The 19,808-nt window shown below is 39.6% G+C and overlaps 1 protein-coding gene across 1 annotated transcript in view; it reads right to left on the minus strand.

Annotated features, from left to right (window-relative positions):
• The window catches only part of LOC146680603 (uncharacterized), a 34,434-nt gene extending 15,219 nt beyond the window's left edge, over nucleotides 1–19,215 (minus strand). The window contains exons 1-13 of the mRNA XM_085447802.1: nucleotides 19,137–19,215; nucleotides 18,119–18,328; nucleotides 15,530–15,696; nucleotides 15,206–15,234; nucleotides 14,250–14,276; nucleotides 12,894–12,946; nucleotides 8,200–11,138; nucleotides 7,944–8,102; nucleotides 3,383–3,441; nucleotides 3,213–3,233; nucleotides 1,659–1,912; nucleotides 1,383–1,444; nucleotides 888–1,116 (exon numbers count right to left, since the gene is read on the minus strand). Coding sequence (XP_085303928.1) covers nucleotides 888–1,116; nucleotides 1,383–1,444; nucleotides 1,659–1,912; nucleotides 3,213–3,233; nucleotides 3,383–3,441; nucleotides 7,944–8,102; nucleotides 8,200–11,138; nucleotides 12,894–12,946; nucleotides 14,250–14,276; nucleotides 15,206–15,234; nucleotides 15,530–15,696; nucleotides 18,119–18,328; nucleotides 19,137–19,215 — 4,288 coding nt within the window. The remainder of the gene's footprint in view (nucleotides 1–887; nucleotides 1,117–1,382; nucleotides 1,445–1,658; nucleotides 1,913–3,212; nucleotides 3,234–3,382; nucleotides 3,442–7,943; nucleotides 8,103–8,199; nucleotides 11,139–12,893; nucleotides 12,947–14,249; nucleotides 14,277–15,205; nucleotides 15,235–15,529; nucleotides 15,697–18,118; nucleotides 18,329–19,136) is intronic.
• Between the last annotated feature and the right edge of the window lie 593 nt (nucleotides 19,216–19,808).

Here is a 19,808-nt window from a genome sequence, read left to right on the forward strand (position 1 = left end):
TCACAGTGGCAGATATCCAAGAAAGGGTCTCCAGTATGAAGAGTTGGACAGCACCAGGGCCCGACATGGTTCACGCCTACTGGCTAAAGAAGCTGACTGCACTCCACGAGCGTCTGGCAGCACAAATGAACCAGCTGCTAGTTAACGAGAGACACCCGGAATGGCTAACTGAAGGCCGGACGGTCCTGATCCCCAAGGACCCCAAGAAGGGACCGGTCCCCTCCAACTACCGACCAATAACCTGCCTCAGTACTACATGGAAGCTCCTGTCAGGCATCATATCGGCTAAGATGAACAGGCACATGGGTCAATACATGAGTGGGACACAGAAAGGAATTGGCAAGAATACCAGAGGTGCAAAACACCAGCTACTGGTAGACAGAACAATCAGCCGAGACTGCAAGACCAGACTGACCAACCTGTGCACTGCCTGGATTGATTACAAGAAGGCCTATGACTCAATGCCCCACAGCTGGATACTGGAATGCCTAGAATTGTACAAGATCAATGGGACCCTAAGAGCCTTCATCAGGAACTCAATGGGGATGTGGCGTACAACACTAGAGGCCAACTCCAATATATATATATATATATATATATATATATATATATATATATATACCTGTGCACTGGTCAATTTTTCCTGATTTTTTCAAAATCATCCCTTTGACTATTAAACCAGCATTTTCTTGCTCTTTGTAAATCTAAAATATAAACAACAAACTCCAATCTGCAGAATTCAGAATCACCTTCAAGAATTTAGATAGTGTTCAATTCAAGCCTTAGAATTTTTGACCAAGCTATTGAACAATTATAAGATAAACAAGTGTGTTCACACTATACTTCAATTTAAAATTCACTTTTCTGTACAGTAAGTAAGAATTTACTATTTCGAGTCTCCAGATCGAAGGTCTTCTGTGGAAATTCAGGGTTCAGTGGAGACGCTGTACTCTCATCAAGCAAAAAGACATCATTCTCGCTTGTCCTGTCAAGCTGTGGAGCTTTCCACTGGCTGAAAGGATCGAACAGGAAGTCCTCCTTCTTTGAGAAAACATCATTGTCATCCGCCTCATGCGTCGGTGCATCGGGAGGCTTCTCTGCAGCGAGGACATTGTCCTTGAAACAGAAATCATTTAAAGAGTGTCATCAACATAAAATTGTATATATTTTACTAGTTTCCAAGAACTATGATTTGCCATATTCTCCATGTGAGAGAGTTAGCAGAACAGTATAAATGCACACTCATCTCATGTTTACTTAAATTTTTTATCAACAGTAATACAGCTGGATGCTTGTACTTTATAAGATGGTCGATACTTTAAGGAAATGAACATATATAGAACATGTACCGATAATTTTAAGTATGTTTAAGTTCGACTCACCATGTTGTCAAAGGTGTCAAATGGTTGACTTGTTGGTTTCACAGGAGGCAACAAGTTCTCTGCTGCAGAAAGAAACAGGATCAGTTAGAGTTGAAGATCTGTCTGATGGAATATATTTATTTGTTATCGTGAATAAGAGTAAAATGGATTTGCACTCAGTTTTGTTTTGAACTGAGCTTTACATAGTTTTTGGTTTTATTTGAGTTGTTAAAACCTTATTATTTATTTCTCAATAATAATATTAAAACACTTGAGGTAAAGTGTCGGGTATGGTACCATTCTCCAACAGCAGTGGGTCACCCTGTGTCTCCAGGCTATTGTTGGTCATGAAGTTGTCTTTGTGCAGAGCCTCAGTGATGTAGTTGCGGAAGTCAGTGATGGTGTAGACAACAGTGGGCTGCTCAGCGGAACCAGGGTAGTTCTTCTCCACAAGGTTGTTCTGCAGAGAGATGAAATCCAACGTGTCGTTGGTAATCCCACTCCCATCCACCTCCAGAGTGATGGCATAGTGCACAAGGACCACCAAACCCCTAAGAGGACGAAAACAGGACTGGTCAGCTTGTTTCACGATACTACAGGAACCTGAATCTCATCAGGTTAGTTTGGTAGGGAATTATCAGGCAACATTGGGAAATTATCTTGACATCAAGATGTCTTTTCTACACTAACCCAATGCCGCTGAATCTTTGATTTTATTTATTTTTTGCTGTGTTTTACTTGGATCTATTTGAAAGAGTAAGTGTAAACACAAAAAAATATTTTATTTTATATGCTGAAATATGCAGAAAATAGGTTTAAATGTTAAACAAATTTCTTCAAGTTGCATATAACTAATTTTTTGCTTGATGCAATGTGCATAAAGTTAAAAGATTAAAACTGTTAAAATAATTTTTAAAAAGAGACTTTCATTTGATTCAATTTTATATGATAGATTATGCAGAAAAAATGAATTGGGCTGAAATGTCTGTATTCAGGTTGTGTATAATGTTTTTATAAAGTAATAAAGTAACTAATTACCTTTTAAAATAAGTAATCAGTAAAGTAACGGGATTACCTCCTTGAAGAAGTAATCACTAATTGGTAACTAATTACTATTTTCAAGTAACTTGACTAACAGTGATCAAGACATTATCTGGAAATGTTAAAAAGATGTTGCTTTATTATCCATAAATTATCACAATGTCAATTAAGATAAATACTGGCAAATTGTTATGAGATTATCACTAACGTCTGAGGAAATTATATCCACTGCAGTTCTTAATAAAACCTACAAGTTATAAGGCTATATTTAGTGAAAAGAGTAACTTTTTACTGATGTCTGATAATGTTGTTTCAGCAGTTTGTTTCTTTAAATCACAGCTGACATGCAAACATCTATAATCTGATGATTTTACAGCCTGACTGTTTTCCTCCTGCAGCTCTCAGAGTTCAGGTAGCTTTAGGGGCTCACAAAGACAGACTAACCTGAGGTGGGGTTTCCCGGACAGAATAACAGTGAGCCTGTCATAAACCTTTAACGGTAACACTACAGGGTCTACAGGTGGCCTGAAGCTACCCAACGACTTATCCCACTTAAGAGGTGACTGTTGGTAAAGACATTAAGCGGCAAGTAGAGCAGAGCTACAGCAGAGCCGTTATTTACTTCAAAGGGTAGGTCACAGGGGTTGTGAAGACATGATGACGTGGAAAGCATGACATTTGGACTCATAATCTACAGGGTAGCTTATCTCCACACGAGCTTTGAGAAGTTACTTTACTGTATTGTCTGTATCAGGTAGCAAATCTATAAAATCAGGGGATAATAGAAAAACTAACGTTTGTCCAACTTACCGCTCCAGATCCTTCTGGGGTCTGAAAAAAACAGGGAAAACACAACATAATATAACTAAAACAATAGTCAATGACTTATTTTAAAATTTGTATCTTTTCTTTAGCAAAACTAATTTTACATGAGGGCTTGATAGGTGCTCTTTTTGTACTGTATGCCAGCTGAATTGTACCTGAATTCCACAATGTAAACCGTCTTGAAGCCCGGCACTCTATGAAAGGCGTCTTCAATCTGTTTGTCGAAGAAAGGAAGAAAACATGAGTGAAAACCTCTAACATCAGAGTCAAACCAGACTTTTGTGAGGCCAAGTTAGCAACTTATAACATATATATATATGTGTAAAAATAAAGCCCTTTTATGAGATCACAGCTTTTTCTATTGGTTGAACAACAAGTGGGTGAGGCTTCTGTTTCTCAAATGACTATATTAGGGGATATCCATTTTTAGGATGTCGTGCAAAACCAAGGGTAGAAAAACATTGTGTGGAACTGAGCATTTAGAAAAGTCTGAAACTCACAGAGATTTCTTATATGTACACTGACCTCAGTGCACTCTAGGTCTAATCCAGGTTCTGTTTCTAGTAGAATAGGCCTGAAACACCTTATCCAGGAAGTGTTCAGCACCAAATCAGCACCACTACAGTGGTGGGTCTTATCACCAACAGTGATGAGACAGCTTACAGGGAGGAGGTCAGCGCCCTGACCCACTGGTGTCAAGACAACCATCTCACCCTCAACGTCGCAAAGACAAAGGAGTTGATAGTGGACTTCCGGAGGTGCAGAGAAGTACACACCCCCATCACCATCAACGGCGCTGCTGTGGAGAGAGTGAGCAGCTTCCGGTTCCTTGGTGTACACCTGGCTGAGGATCTTACGTGGTCAGTACACACAAACAAAACAGTGAAGAAGGCGCAGCAGCGCCTCTTCTTTCTCAGGAGACTGAAAAGATTCGGCATGAGCCCCCGCATCCTCAGGATCTTCTATCACTGTGCCATTGAGAGCATCCTCACTGGATGCATCACCACCTGGTATGGCAACAGCACCGCCTACAACTGCAAAGCTCTCCAGCGAGTAGTGCGGTGCTCTGAACGGATAATTGGAGGTGAGCTTCCCTCCCTCCAAGACATCTACAGGAAGCGGTGCCTGAGGAAAGCGGGGAGGATCATCAAGGACTCCAGTCACCCCAGCCATAAACTGTTCAGACTACTTCCATCAGGAAGGAGGTTCTGCAGCATCCGGTCCCGTACCAGCAGACTGAGAGACAGCTTCTTCCATCAGGCCATCAGACTGCTGAACACGTCATAGACACCTCAGCTTCACTACTGGAACTTTAACATTATGCACTCCATACTGTACAGTAACGCCACTGTTTTGCACATGTCTCAACTCTGTATATTTTATTTTATATATTTTATTTATTGTTTACTCTATTTAATTTGTAAAATATGTGTACACACACACACACACACACACACACGTAGAAAAATATTTAGTATACACATCCAGAAATGCATATACTATTATATATTGTACATATATTTATTAGTTTCAGATGTAGCCATTCTTGTATTTTGCTTGTTTACATTATTGTATTTTGCACAACCCTGTTGCTTGTGAAGCTCGCACACAAGAATTTCACTCACATGTGCTGTACCAATGTACCTGCACATGTGATGTGACAATAAAAGTGATTTGATTTGATTTGATTTAAATCATCCGAGTGGTCACAAAAGCCAAGTTTATAGTTTCACAAGGCAGACTGGTCCTAGGTGTGAGGCTAGACTAAGAGTGATTATGAATATCACTATGATAAACTACAACAGCAAAAACCAAGTTATTCTGCCTAGAACAAAGTTACCAAGCACCTTACTCTAGTCCCGGGCCAGGGTTAGTAGCTTAGGATTGACTGCCTGGTTGAACGAGCCTTAACCCATGGGCTTCAGTGTATTATGGACTGAGCAGTCAGGGCATGATATTAGAGGCAGAGCTGATGTTGTTTTGCTCGGAACTGCTAAAGAACTGATGAATATTTCTGGAGAGAAGGTGGACTTCTCATTTGTCAGACAGTCTCATAGTTGAGATGAAAATAATCTCTTTAAATTACTTTTGGCTGTGAAATGTGTGCAGCTAAAAGCTGCAACGAAGGATGAGTGGACTCAAACTGTCAGAGAAAGAAACATTGACCTTTACTTAAGACTGCAATCTGTAAAGATTTAATACACTGTGAATAATTAACTATATAAATATATGGCTTTAAGTTGTAACAGTGGAAGTAAGTCTTTTTCCATATGAGTATTGTTCATGTCAGCCCTTTTTCTGCTTTAAATTATCAAGAAAAATGATCTGCTGATGGTGAGACGTACTCGGAAGACCTGCTAATGTTCATAAAGCTGGAGGTTTATACAGTCTTCTCAGAGAGTGACCACTGTGTGCATTTTTAAACACGTATTAGCTCTTCAAGTTGGAAGTCTTCCCACTTTGTAAAACCATCATGGAAAGACATAAACTGATAAATGGTTGGCCATTGGGTTTCTTGATGCCCAGTTAAAGTCATGCTTATCTGGATAAAAAACAGCATTTTGCATTTGCACTGTGCTTCTTCTTCTTCATGTGTGTTTCTGTGCTGCAGCAGAGCTCCTGCTGTTTCTATTATCCATTTCATACTCCCTCATTAACAAGCCTGACCCCGATACTTAAACCATAAACTGCCTTCCCGCGTCACTAACGTGGAGTGGAGCCTGAAAGCCTCCCGGCAGTTCGGGAACTCACCAGCGCTCTGCTTTCCTGGCAAAGCAGCTTTTTTTCCAGCAGCTCGTGGTGACTCACTGCTCGTATACTGTACTGTGTGTCCTCTGCAGTTTTCCAGCTCTGTTTCTGCCTCATCGGCTCGTATAGCCGATTGCTGGCAGGGGGGAGGAAACTGAGCTCAAAAGCGTGAAGAATCCGAATGCGTGAAAAACAGGCAAAAGCCTTTAAAGACACAGCCAAACTCCTGAGTCTGCAGTTTGTGGGAAACCACAAGCAAGTCAGTTTGGTGATGAGTAAGTATGGTGGACGTCAGAGAAAGTAGTTAAAGAGAAGGAAGGAGGGAAGAAGAGGTGTCAGCAGGAAGCACAGAACCAAAACAAGGAGGAACAAAGTTAAAAACGTTCTGAGATAAAAATCATTTCCAGAAAATCCCTGCTGTTTCCAACATAAAATAGCTCACAGAGTACAAACAACAATCATTGAGAAGGAGATGCTCCTCTTTTTAGGCCCCTAGACTCTAAACTGCTACTTTCATATGTTTGCATTTGCTTTGAACAACTTTGTGTTCAACAGACAAAAACTACAGTTACATTAAACAGGTCTCCTGGCACCTATAGCCCCAGGTACAGTGACTTGACCCATGTGTAAAGGGTTAGATAAACCGACACCAAGTAAGTAACAAAGATTGAAGTTCCTCTAATGCAAGGCTGGGGAACTCCAGGCCTCAAGGAACAGTGTCCTGCAGATTTAAGATATTACCCTGGGTCAACACACCTAAATCAAATGATTAGTTTATTACCAGGCCTCTGGAGAACTTAAAGACATGTTGGGGAGGTAATTTAGCCATTTAAATCAGGTGTTTTGGATCAAGGACCCATCTAAAACCTGCAGGACACCGGTCCTTGAGGCCTGGTGTTCCCCCACCCCCCTGTTCTAATGTCTACTTGAGGCTGGCTCCAGCAGTGATTCAGTGTTAGAATATCCACCTTTACAGCAGAAATACACATGTTTACCTGATACAAAAGCCTGTTACAAAAAAAACCCTAATTTCCCCCTTCATAACAACTATACAGGGGATAATTTTTATAACTCATCTGTTTAAATTGTATTAAGACTCAAGGTTTGTATTATTAGAGGCATGACCTCGTAGACTGGCAGACAGATGATGACATATGGAGCTGTAGCTGCTAGCTGTCTTCCAGGCTTCGTGTCAGCAAATCGATTCCCTAGGATAGACTGTGTTTGTGCTGTTGAGCTTTTTGGAGCATTTTAAATGTAATTGTGTGAGTACTAGTATGGCTGTTCTATGCTTAATTGTACTAATAGGCCATTCAAGAAGTCTCTTTTGGTGAGCGAAATTTTGGGATTTTATTTATATGTTAATTAGCACAAATGTACAAGTATTTGTGTCAGCTTGCTGAGAAAACTAGCTAGCATTTGCCAATAATTTGGGACTCCACTCTGACTTTGACATTTTCACTTCCTACTCCAAAAAAACACCGCACCACCAGACCTAATATTAAGCCTTAAAAAGAGTTTTCAAATCCATTTCACTCACTGAAATAAACTCAATTAAATAGCTGCACTGATTTCATGAAAGATTGACCACAGATTCTAAGGTTCTTCTTCAGATTTGTTGAGTCATTAATATTTGCATTAATATTCTTGGTTTATATGAATGAAAAAAGAATCACACTCCTTCTCCTACTCTTTTTCATTTGACATTTTTGGCTGTTATCTAATGCAAAGAATTTGCAGTCAAGCATATAAAATTCTTTAGAAAAATACCCGTGAGTATACTCTTAATGCTGTATACAAGTCACTGTTCAGGTAATGACTACAGCAGGTATGTTGATATCTCAGAAAGTCATGTATATCCAACCCAACATTTCATAGTGGTAAAGCATCTTAAAAAGTGCACATTACATGGCATGTCTGCACAGACCCCTTCATATATAGAGCAGATTGAAAATATAGTTGACTCACCCTGCGTTTGAAGTGTCTGGCCAGCTGCTGATACTCAAAGCTGCTTGGGTCTCTCAGCGCATCGTTGTAGGTTTCCTCTTTCAGTTTCATGCTCAACTCTACCACCTCATCCTTCAGGGGCCTCGGGGGCAGAAGTAACGTGTCTATCTCATTGCCAATCTAAATTTGAAGGTAGGCATACGGATATGGGGTTGGTACTGGAATGTCATGTATGAAGGGATTACCTCAAGTCATCTGATTAAACATATCTTCTTACCAAGTTCTCCTCCTCATCCTCCAACTTGAAGCCATTGTTTCCAAAAAAGTTGCCATTTACGTCATAAACCCTCTCTGTAAGATCGGGAAAGTTACCATTATTGTATTCGACCACATACTTGGTCGTAACCTCCAAATAGGAAGTAGGGGTAGACTCCTCAGTGGCACCCAGTGTAGTACTTTGTGTTCTCTCTTCAGTGAAATCCACAACTGTTTCTAGGGTGATGGAATCAACTGACTCAGGTGCCACTTCTAGTGGAGTCTCTGTTAAGATTTCATCCACTTCTTCAGTTGGGGAGTCACCCTCAGCTGATTCTTGATCAGGGTCTTCTAAAGCTACCGGGATACTGCCCTCATCTGAGGCACCATCTTCCTTACTGGGAAGCTCTTTAGGAGACTCTGGGGTGACCCCCTTAGGGGTTTCTACCTCTGAAATTGTGTCTGGTTGGGCATCAGTGACAGCTTTTGGAGATTTTTCAAGTGGAGCCTTTGAGATTTCTTCCTCACTTCCCACTTCAGATCCACCTGGAGGTTCCACTGTTATCTCAGGTGCAGATGTCTCTGTGTCTTCTGGAACAACAACAAGCACAGGAGTGATTTCTTCATCAGATTCTGAAGGGGTCTCTGTAACTTCTGGTGAAGTTTCATCTGTTTCTGGATCTTCAAATCCAGCTTCTTTCTCCGTTACCTCATCTAAGCTCTCAGAGGCAGCTTCTTCTCTGTCCTCAAATGTTTCCCCTTCAGCTGCTTCTTGAGTTTTATTGACAGATGTTAAAACAAAATCAGGTTTATCATCCTCCGTTATTATTTTGGGTTTTGATTGTTCTATAGATTGTCTTGTTGGTTCATTTTTTTCACCAGTTTCTTTTATAGATTCAATTTGGGCTGGTTCTGTTGTGGGTTGTGTTTTTTCTGTAGTATCTTTGATGAGTTCGCCTTCTCTTGGTTCTTCTGTGGGTACTGCTTTGAGTTCTGGTCCTTCTGCTTCTTGAACTGGGTCATTTTTGAGTTCAGGTTTCACTGTCATTTCTTCACTTAGTTCTGTTTTTCTTGTCGGTTCTCTCTTGGGTTGTGGTGACTTCTCATGAATCTCTTCTACGGATTTGGCCTCTGTCACTGGTTTTTCTATTAGTTCTGTCTTTTCTGTGGTTTCTTTAACAGGTTCCAGTTCTTGTGCCAATTCTTCCAGAGGTTTAGTCTCTTCTCTGATGACTTCTACAAGTTCTACTTCTTCTGCTGGTTCTATTGTGGGCTCAGTCTCCTTTGTTGTTTCTTCTATGGGTTTGACATCCTTTGTAGTCATTTCTGAAGGTTCTACTATATCTACAATTTCTTCCACAGGTTTGAGAGGTTCAGGTTCATGTAAAGTTTCCACTAAAAGTTTTGGTTGTTCTGTAGTTTCTTCCTTTCTTCCTTCCTCCTGTACAGTTTCTCTAAAGTCATCACTTGTATCATCTTCATCTTTAACTGGTTCTCCTGTAGCTTCCGATATTTTCCCTTCTATCTGTGTTACATGTTTTTCCTCTTCAAAAGGTATTTCTACAACTACCTCAGCTCTTTCTTCTTCTGTTGTGTCTGTTGCGACATCGTCTGAGGTTATTAATGTAGTCTCCATTATAACTGTCGCCTCTTCAGCTTTTTTGTGTAGTTCTTTTGCTGCTGCTTCTGGTGCTGTTACTGTTTGAACTGCAACTTCTTCAGCAACTGTATCTTTTGGCCCTTCTACACCAGTCTGTGTTATTTGTTTAGTCCTATCTACCAGAACAACCTCTTCTTGTTTGACTTCTGCTTTTACCTCCTCTTTTGACACCACTGGTATTTCTTCTTTGCTGTGTTCCTTGGATGTAGTTATCTGTATTGTTGGCGGTTCCTCTGTGACACTATATTTTTCACCTTTGTTATGTTCTAATATTAGAACAGGCTTAGAAGTAACCTCAGCCATTAGTGTTGGTTTGTCCTTTGGAGTGTATTCAACAACTGTTACTTCCATCTTATGTGTTGTCGTCAGAATTGAGGCCTGGGAGGGGACTTCTGTTTCTACATTTGAGGCAGATCCTTGTTTTGGAGTCACATTATTGAATATTTCAGCTTCTTCTTCTGCATCTGTTATCAGTAATACAGTTTCTGTTGCTTCTGTGATGACTTTGGTTACTTCTTGGCTCACCTCTACAACTGCCTTTGAAGGATGTTCTACTGGAGGTGCATGTATTTTGCCTTCAGCTTCTTCAGGAATTGGAAGTGGTATTGCTTCATCAATTGGCTCTTGTAAATCCTCTGAGGGTTTCTCTACAAAATCCTCAGTGAACGTTTTGTCATGGATATCCAGAGATTTTTCTGGAATTCGTTTAATTTCTGTCTCAACAGCATCTTCCGTGGTTGCCTTAGGGATGTGCTGTATCATGACTTCTGAAGGAGCCTCAGAGGTCACCTTCGGATGTACCTTCTGCCCTAATTCCTCCAATGTGATAGTTTCTGATGCTGTGGTGGGCTTCTGAAGAACCACAACAGTTTCTTCTGTGGGTGCTTCATGGGCCACAACCTCTAATGGAGGTTTCTCACCTTTTGGGGTAACTTCCTGAATGACCTCAGAGTCAACTATGATCACATTTTCAGGGATGATCCCAATGATCTTGTCATCTTCAACTACAGCCTCCTCCTTATCTGATATTTCAGGGATAGTTTTGTCTTCCCCAATTTCCTGATCGATCCAATTTAAAGGCTTATGTGTAACAGCGTAATCAGCCTCTGTTGCCACCTCCACAGAATCCTCAAGCAGGCCCCCAACACTTAAAACCTCAGTGTTAATGTGTGCCGTAGACTCTTGATGTGGACCTTTAGTCACAGAGACCAGAGGAACCCAAGAAGTGACCTCAAGATCTACAGTAAGATCGTCTTGCTTGATTGTGATTGTCTCTGATCCAATGATGATGTCACTCTCTCCTATAGTTGCAAAAAAGAAGAGAAAACTTAAAGGAGGAGGACAAAGAAAAGGTAGCATTTTAAGCATTACAACCAAATTCTACTGCAGAATTTTTAAATTTTGCTCACCTTATTGTTGATACACTAATCTCGAATACAACAAATAACAACACCAAAACATTTCTGTATATATATTTAACTTATCAGATATCCTAAATGGGTTCTTTGTAACAATGAGGGTAAGTATAAAATGCTTAAAAGAACTGAAGAGAAGAGCACCAGTTTTTAAGAAATACTCAGTTTATCCTCGCTATTGCAGTTTTCAGCTTCATAATACAAGGTGTGTCCTTTGCCTCCTTGTTCCTGCTTGTAATTGACATTGACTGCAGAGCTGAAGAATGTTACTTAACAATGCTAACCTGTGACCTAAAGTTCCACTGGAAGTCTGCCATGTTTTCCCTCTGGATAAAATAACTTCCAGGTCTGCCAACAAGTAACTAATCCTTAAAATGATCTGCTAAAAAAAAGGCTGCAATTCATGACTTCTGACAGCAGGGGTTCTGTTGAGAATCTCATTGAGATCTGGGGACTATCATGAACGTCACCGACTTCATGAACCAAGAGTGTCATGAAAACATTCTGCAGTTTTCTTTCTATTGGATGTCAATGTGAAGACCTCATAGCCGATGCACTTTGACAGAAATCATACTGATGATGACATGAAACAAAAACAAGGTCAAAATGAACCATCTGTAGCTGTGATTTCACTAACCCTGATAGTTGTCCTGCAGTAACTCTGTCATGTCCACATTTCTGCTCCCAGTCCTCTACTCAGTCTCCATCCATTGACCAGACAGTTGCCCGTAAATAGGCTTACAGATCTATTCTGAGAGTGGAGCGTGTCACGGGAATCAGCCTCCTGCACCCACTCCTACTTCACATAAGTCAGATTTGGTTGTAAGGTGCGTGACTGCGGCTGCTGACACTTTGTGCCACCAATTGGGGTTTCAACAAAGACTTTCAGTGGCTCGTAAAAGAGTCACCAGTAAGGCACTAATCTGTATGCACATCCAGTCCATAGATTCCTTCAGCTAGTTGTAAAGCCCATTCATGAATATTTGTTAGGGCTATGCCAAAGATGGCAAAACATCCCTAAACTAGAAGTTTTTGGCATGCACAGGGGCTTCTCAAATCAGTATTTTTTTTTTCAATTTATCAGTTTTAAACCAAAGTCCTGGTGGGTTTATCAACTTCCTTGACCCACAATTTATTAGGGTACAATAGATAATGATAACACCCTTCTCTGTACAAGTTGGCTGAGATATATCTTTGGAGATGCATAAATCAAGTAATCAGCAATGGTCCACCTTGTGTACACGTGTAGCCACATGTTGAGGCTACAGTGAGCCGTGATTGGCTTTTGTCCAAAACGTGTTTCTGGACAAAGCTGAGCTTTCTGACCAAACAGAGTAAAAGGCTCTGTCTGCCAAGTTACTAAGTTACTACCAAAAATATCTTCATGTACTTTGTGTTCTTAAAAAAAAAATTGGTCAAAGTTAAGGACGTTTTGAATAACTGGCTTATACTGACCAGAGCACAGAGCTCAAAAGACAAATATTGCCAGATGAACTGATTACCATGATGGGAATTATTTCTGATACACTGGAAAATAACTAAAGCATCTAGTAGTATCTTAAGAATAACTGCTTATTGTATTAAAAGCTCATTAGAACATTGAAAGGGTAATGGAGACTCCCTGATATCAAAAATATTTACCTGGTGAGATCTCGGTCACTGCATCTCCAGTCTGAGTGGTCGGTGTCTCCGAGCTACAAGACAAACAGAGACAAAAAGCAAAGCATTTAGCAAAAACGTGATTTATCTCCTCTAGCACTCAGCTGAGAGAAACATCATTTAACCAGTAGGACAGTGCCAGCTTCTTTAATACTAATGCTTTAATACTTCTGTTTTTGTCCTCTTCTGTGATGGTGTGCTGTGAAGTCTAACTTTGTCTAGTAAACAAAGATTTGATGTGCTACAAAAGACATATAAAGCATGATAATGTGACTTCTAAAGGGGAACATCATCTGTTTTAAGGTTTCTATGTCCTTCTTGTTTCCCAGTTTAGTGAGAAGAACAATTTTAAAGTCTCGTATTTATGTCCAACATTTACCAAACCCTACAGGTCCACAAACCCTGGAGCCTCATTCATTGTCAATGTACACAAAACATCTGTGAATCCTTAAAATAGTTGGCATTCCCCTTTAAACTTATTAAACTGCAACAATTCCCATGCAGCTGGACTGAGGAATTTTTATTAACAAAAACCACACAACTGTAAAATAAATAAATAAACATGCAGCAAGCCAAAGAAAGCAGAGATGATAAACAAGCCACGCACGCGAGCACTTCCCTTTCTCTTCTCCAACCTCTAAAACTGGCCAGCGTCCTGCCAGAGTAGAAAGCAACAAAGCTCAGTTTTCTGTCTCTGGGATGGAGTCATTAAAGCTCTTCAAAATCTCTAGATTAGACTAAAGCTGACATTTTTTTTTATTTATTTTCTACTCTGATACATTTTGATCTTAGTGCTAATGCCAACGAACACTGTCAGATATATGCTGTAAACATAGACATAGTGTTAAATAATGAGTTAACCACTGTTCTTTCAACTGCCTGAACTATGTCATGCATTTATTTACCACACACAGCTCAGAAAGTCTGATGTTTGCCCCTCAGCTGGCTTCCAGAAAAGGGGGTAGGGTGGGATGGGGGTGTTAAAGAAACAGTTTAGAGTACAATGTCAGTCACATGTGTTTAATCTCTGTAATATTCTCGATATTTATATTTGTATATATATATTAGGACCTGATTTCACTTTGTAATATATACATTATTTAATTTAGTTCAGTCATTTACCCTCCTTATTGATTTGGAGCAATTTCCTTAGAAATTTATAGAGTATTCTGATTCTGAAGGGCTGCATAGAGATTCAGCAATTATAAATAATAAGTAATAAGTTCTGAAATCCCAGAGTCAGAATATAGAGCACTAAATTAGCAAAATAGGTCTCCTAATTCCACTGTCTGACTCCAGCCCAGCTCTGTGGTTGGTGTTCAGTGTCTGCAGGCCTACCTGCATGGAGTAGGGCTGATGGGCACACTGCAGCAGGTGATCAAACACAACATAGATGTAAATACACAACCACCACTTTTAGTTTTTGAACTAATCACTGCTGGTACAAAAAGTCTAACAAACCATTTACCTCAGTGTCAGGTCCTCAGAAATCTTATTGATTTAATACTGATTAAACTTAATTTAATACTGTTAGGCTATACATAGTGCATAAACTCATAATTTGCTTTGAACTAGCGTTGTACAATGTGTTGTATTGAAGTGAGATATTTTATTTTAAAGACCACAGACTTATTAAGTTAAAAATAATGTTCTAGGAAAGCAATAAACTAAGAATTACATGTATCCATCCATTCTCTTCCACTTATCCAATTCAGGGTGGCGCGGAGCTATCCCAGCTACCATAGGGTGAGGGGCAGAGTACACCCTGGACAGGTCGCCAGTCTGTCACTGGGCCAACACATAGAGACAGACAACCATTCTCACTCACATTCACACCTATGGGTAATTTAGATTCAACAATTAACCTAACCCCACTAACTGCATGTCTTTGGGCTGTGGGAGGAAGCCGGACTAATATGGACGCAAATATGGGGAGAACATGCAAAGTCCACACAGAAAGACCCTAATGGTTGAATTATACTTAGGACTTTTTTGCTGTGAGGCAACCGTGCTAACCACTGTGTGACTGTGCTGCTGAATTACATGTAGACTGTTTATAATTAGCAGTATTATCAAAGTTGTTGATTAAGATTTTGTTGCTTGAAAGCTTTCAAAGTTCAAATCGTTAAATAGTCCTGTCTGACCTGACAACATTATTTACTGTTTATTTACTATTTACTTATTTACTTTTTAAGATATCCATGGACATGACACGTCACTTAGTGATTTGTTAAATTTATATTTGTACAGTTTACACAATAACACATTTGACTGTCTAATTGCTGGTAACTTACATGTTCATTGCAGCAACCAGAGCAACTCTCTGAAATACAGAAAAACACATAATCAGCAAAGAATATCACCAAAATTTACAACTTCCCAAAGAAGCACGAATATGGTTTGCTTTAGCCTGTTAATTTTAATTTAACGTGGATGGGGAAGAATGGAAAACCACAGCAATCTTCTTTTTGTAAATGTATAATGATGAGAACAGTGGAGAATAAAACGTTTTGCACCAATACCACTATCTGAAAGCAGGGCTGCAACTTATAAATATTTTTATTATTGTTTAAGATATCAATTAATGGATCAATTATTAGCTTTAGTGGTGTTCTTACACTCCTGATGAGACTCCGATGCTCCTCTGATTGGCTGAAGAATCTGCCTATGTCCATGACACTGATGGAGCCATCCATGCAGCGGCTCACCCAGCCCTGGTACTCATCCCGCTCGGGCAGCCGATCCCAGAAGATCTTAAAGGCCTCCCAAACTGTCTCCTGACACACTAAAACACACAGAGACACCAATTACTGAAGATAATAAGATCCTGAAAGGTAAAATTTACTGTTGGGTCCACATTAAAAAACAAAAGTTGTCTGTAAGGCTGTCACTTGTCAGGTTTGTGGTCCTCACAAAGCTACATGACTATTTTAGACATAATCTTGCCCAAACAAGCAGCTTTTTGTCTGCCTCCATTTTTTTACTTCAACAACTAATAGCACCCCTGCAAGCTCTGACTGATAGGACTTTTAACCTATATCTGACGTAATGTAAATGTGAAAACTCAACAGGTAAATCATATCAACCCTCAAGTCTGAAGAGAAGAGGAATTATTATGTATTTACTGTGTTGATACTTGCAGAAGGGCTAGCTGCCTTTTATTTTTACTTATATGGACAGTGGATACATCTTTTCTTGAGTGAGTTAAAAATCCCTTTATAATAAGAATAAGTGAATGTTTTCCATAAGCTGCTGTGATATTTTCCCAGATTTCTTTACTTTTTTGGGGGATGAAAGGGAAATTATCACAGAGGAATCTGCAAAAAGACCCAAGGTGGTCAAAAACAATGGAAATCAAAAAAGAGACTAAAATTAGACTATAAATGTATATAAATATCTGTAATTCCATATGATTAGAGGCTTCTTTAGATAGTGCTCTGTTATTCAACCAAGTGGTGCTCCACTCAAGTGTTTTTGAGAGGGTACAACATTTCCATATTATAAATCCGGTCCACATCTAAAGCAAGTACATTTTAAAAACACCTTTGTCTTCAGGCCAAGATCCATCCACCAACAAAAAAGCCACGGTGCTGCTTCTATTTGTTGCTTTTTGTCACTTTGAACACATTTCTTAATGCTAATCTCCTGGGGCTACAGTGGACATATAGTAGTTGTAGTAAGTTACATAGTAATGTGAATGTGCTCAAAGAAATCAATGAATCTGAAGAGAAAGTGCAATGGAAAAGAAACGAGGCCTAAAAAGAGCTGGAGGGAAAGAAACATGATGGATGGTTGATGAGATGTAATTTCAACCACATCTGCACTTTGAGGGAAAAAACATAATAATTCATCTGAGCAGAGCTGAGGTGATTGATGAAACCCTGTAATAACGTCTGTTTCTTCAGCAATATCACATTGCTGTTGCTTTATACAAAGTTTGAACCAAGAATACCCCCCCAAAGGAAAAAAAAACTGAATGTGTTTAAGGGGTTGTTAGTTATTGGTGTGGGATTAGTTTTTAGTTAGCATCATGCCAGCAGAAACCACGTCCAAGCATTGATGAAATCATAAGCATAACTAATTTTAATGTTATAATCATGCACATGACACAGGGACAGTATGTGATCAGAGAAATTTAAATCAAGGAACAAATTCCAGCAATGAAGGTCAGAAAATAGCATCAGTATAAACGAGGAAATACTTTTTTTTGTTTCTGGCATCAGAGAAAAGAAACACAGATGTTTCATTTGCTATTTAATTAAAAAGATTTTTTGTTCTGTACAAAATGTCATTTATGAGTCTGTTTACATGAATTCAATCAAATCAACAGTAAGATTATGAGGCATGTGAAAGAAATCCTTTCATGCCAAAAGCATTCAGTGCTTGTTTCTGAAACCTTCCCCGTTGTGTTTACTTTGGGCTTTTTTTCCCCCATTATTACTGATCATTGTATTATTTTAATATGTTCAGGTTATGAGACGGATGAATTACGAAGCTGTTGTATTTGTGGTTCTTTGTGTATTTGAGTGCATTGTGTTAAATCCTGTTGCATGACTCCTGCCAACATTTGCTGTAACAGCAATAAAGTTAATTTAGCTCATGTGTTGGTCCAGTTTGCTTTGGCTCATTTTGCTGCTATTTAAAAAAAAATCTGAACTTTTTAATGATTGTTCTGTTTCTTTTGACCCAAATAGAGACTGGGACACACAGAGACATGTTTTCACTGTAATAAAGGTTTGAAGCTGATTGTTCACCTTGGAACCATGTGAGCTTTACTCAGTGGTTTCTTTAAGTGCTTATGTCTGTGTTGTTGTGTTAAGGTGTAAGCCATAGCTAGACTTAAATACAGAGAGATGTTTTTTGATTGATATAGAGGGATAAACTTGATTAAAGTAGAGATTTGACTCATGCTTTAAATCTGCTCAAAATCCCAGCAACTCAACACAATTGACAGAACTGAAACCAAAAGGCTGAACGAGCTGATCGGCTTGTTAAGAAACAGTGCATCTGGCGTTGCATGACCTCTGACCTCTGCCACAGAGGTGACAGCAGACTTGCTGCTCAAGCTTATGCTTTGATCAGAGCCTAAGTGAAAACGCTCTAGCTTTGAAGAGAAGATGAAGGGGAAAACCTTGTCGCCTGCAGGCACAAATATCAAAATTAAGGCAGGTGAATCGAAAGAAGTGCAGATGGGCGGAGAGATGTACCTCTGAGATGGAAGTAGCTGAGGTGGTTCGCAATAGCTTGGTCGAACGTCTCCTGAGAGCAAAGCTTGACTCCGCTGGGAAACAAGACGTCCCTCTTCCTTCGAGATAGAGCGCCGTGTTGTCTGTATAACAACTCATCAGAGGCTGCCATTGGCTCTCCTGTAGATTCTCCACTCTCCTCCAAACCCACCTCCAGCTCAAAGGTGGCATCTGTGGTTTAAATTAATATTAGTGCTGCTTTATACTTAATATTAAGGACAGCTAAAGTACATGGTACTGCTTTACAGGTACCTGACTGTTACCTTAAAGTTACTTCATATTTAAAAACAAATTATAGGTTCTGTCTGTTTTTGTCAGGTTTTTTATTTTTTATTTTATTTCTGTTAGGACCGGAACTAACAGTGCTTTAAATTATAATCACCTAATCAAAATATTTGCCAAATAGCCTTTGGTTGATTGACTAGTTGATAAATTAGTTGATTTTAAGGGAGCAGGTTTAAACTTTATTGAAGGTTATTGTTGCAGTTTGAGTTTGACCTCATTGTAACATAGTAAGTTACCACACTGAGTACCAGAGGTATAATTCTATTGTATATTCCTCCTTAAACTCTATCCCATCCTTCCCATTTTTAATGTGTCACTGGTCTTCCTTTGACGGCCCATTTGAGGGCCACACCTCCCCAGATTAGGAGCCGCTGATTAAAATGGCTCCAGCAGGAAAACACTACTGAAGATTCGATGTGTCAGGATCAATAATCTGACCAAAGTAAATAGAATTAGTGCTACTCCAAACTTTCACTTGACTGATGGTGCTGTTTTTCCCCTGTTATGCAATTCTTCAGCTCATACTAGAAAATTTTTATTAAAAGAATCAAAGCATGTGATACATCGGTCATGACTTTTACTGTGATATTTTGCTGATGACACTGTGCTTTTACTTTGTAAAGCAGCACTATCATTCAGAGCATTTTATCAATAAAAGGAAAGAAATAACTGTTAATAACATCAACATACAGACCTGTTTCCATGTACAAGCAGCATGAAAGCAGCATGGCCCCAAGCACCCACAGCACCAGCTTCCCACACTTTCCAACCATTTCTCAAAAAGAAAACCACCTCCCCGAAAGATCCACCCTGGACTCGCTGCTCCTTATTTCCACGTTCTCAGCTCATCAGCAACTTCCCGCTCATCCATCCACCAGTTCTCATGGCAGAAGAAACAGAAAAAGAGAAGACAAAAGAGATCCTAAAGTGTGTGCTGTCTGCAGGCCGCTTCCTCTCAGGTGAGCAGATGGGACTTTGCTGCTACTGCCGGAGATTTTTTTCCTCTTCGCTCTAATCCTATTTGTTAAGCTGCTGGAGTGGATGACTGTCAGAGCCACGTTGCGACGGGCCAGTCAGAAGGAAATCAAACAAACAGGCTGTGTCGGGCAAGGAGACAGTGCACAGGGTTAAAACTTAGTGGTAAAATATAGAGTTAAGCCCAAGAAAATGTGAGACGACAGGTTAAATCCAGACCTAGGTAACAACATTAACCACCACAACCATGCTGAGAGAAACAGAAAATAATCCTAACTAACAAATGACTGAAAAAAAAATTATGAAGCCCTGTCAGATAATCCCGTTTATTTTGTTTTTGTGCTCAAATGCAGCTCTTTAAAGTCCAAGATACATTATCATTAAAATAAAT

This window comes from Copadichromis virginalis, linkage group LG23, assembly GCF_057382275.1.
Source record: "Copadichromis virginalis isolate Kocher_CV1m ecotype Utaka linkage group LG23, C_Virginalis_male_GT1.1, whole genome shotgun sequence".
Taxonomy (NCBI): Eukaryota; Metazoa; Chordata; class Actinopteri; order Cichliformes; family Cichlidae; genus Copadichromis; species Copadichromis virginalis.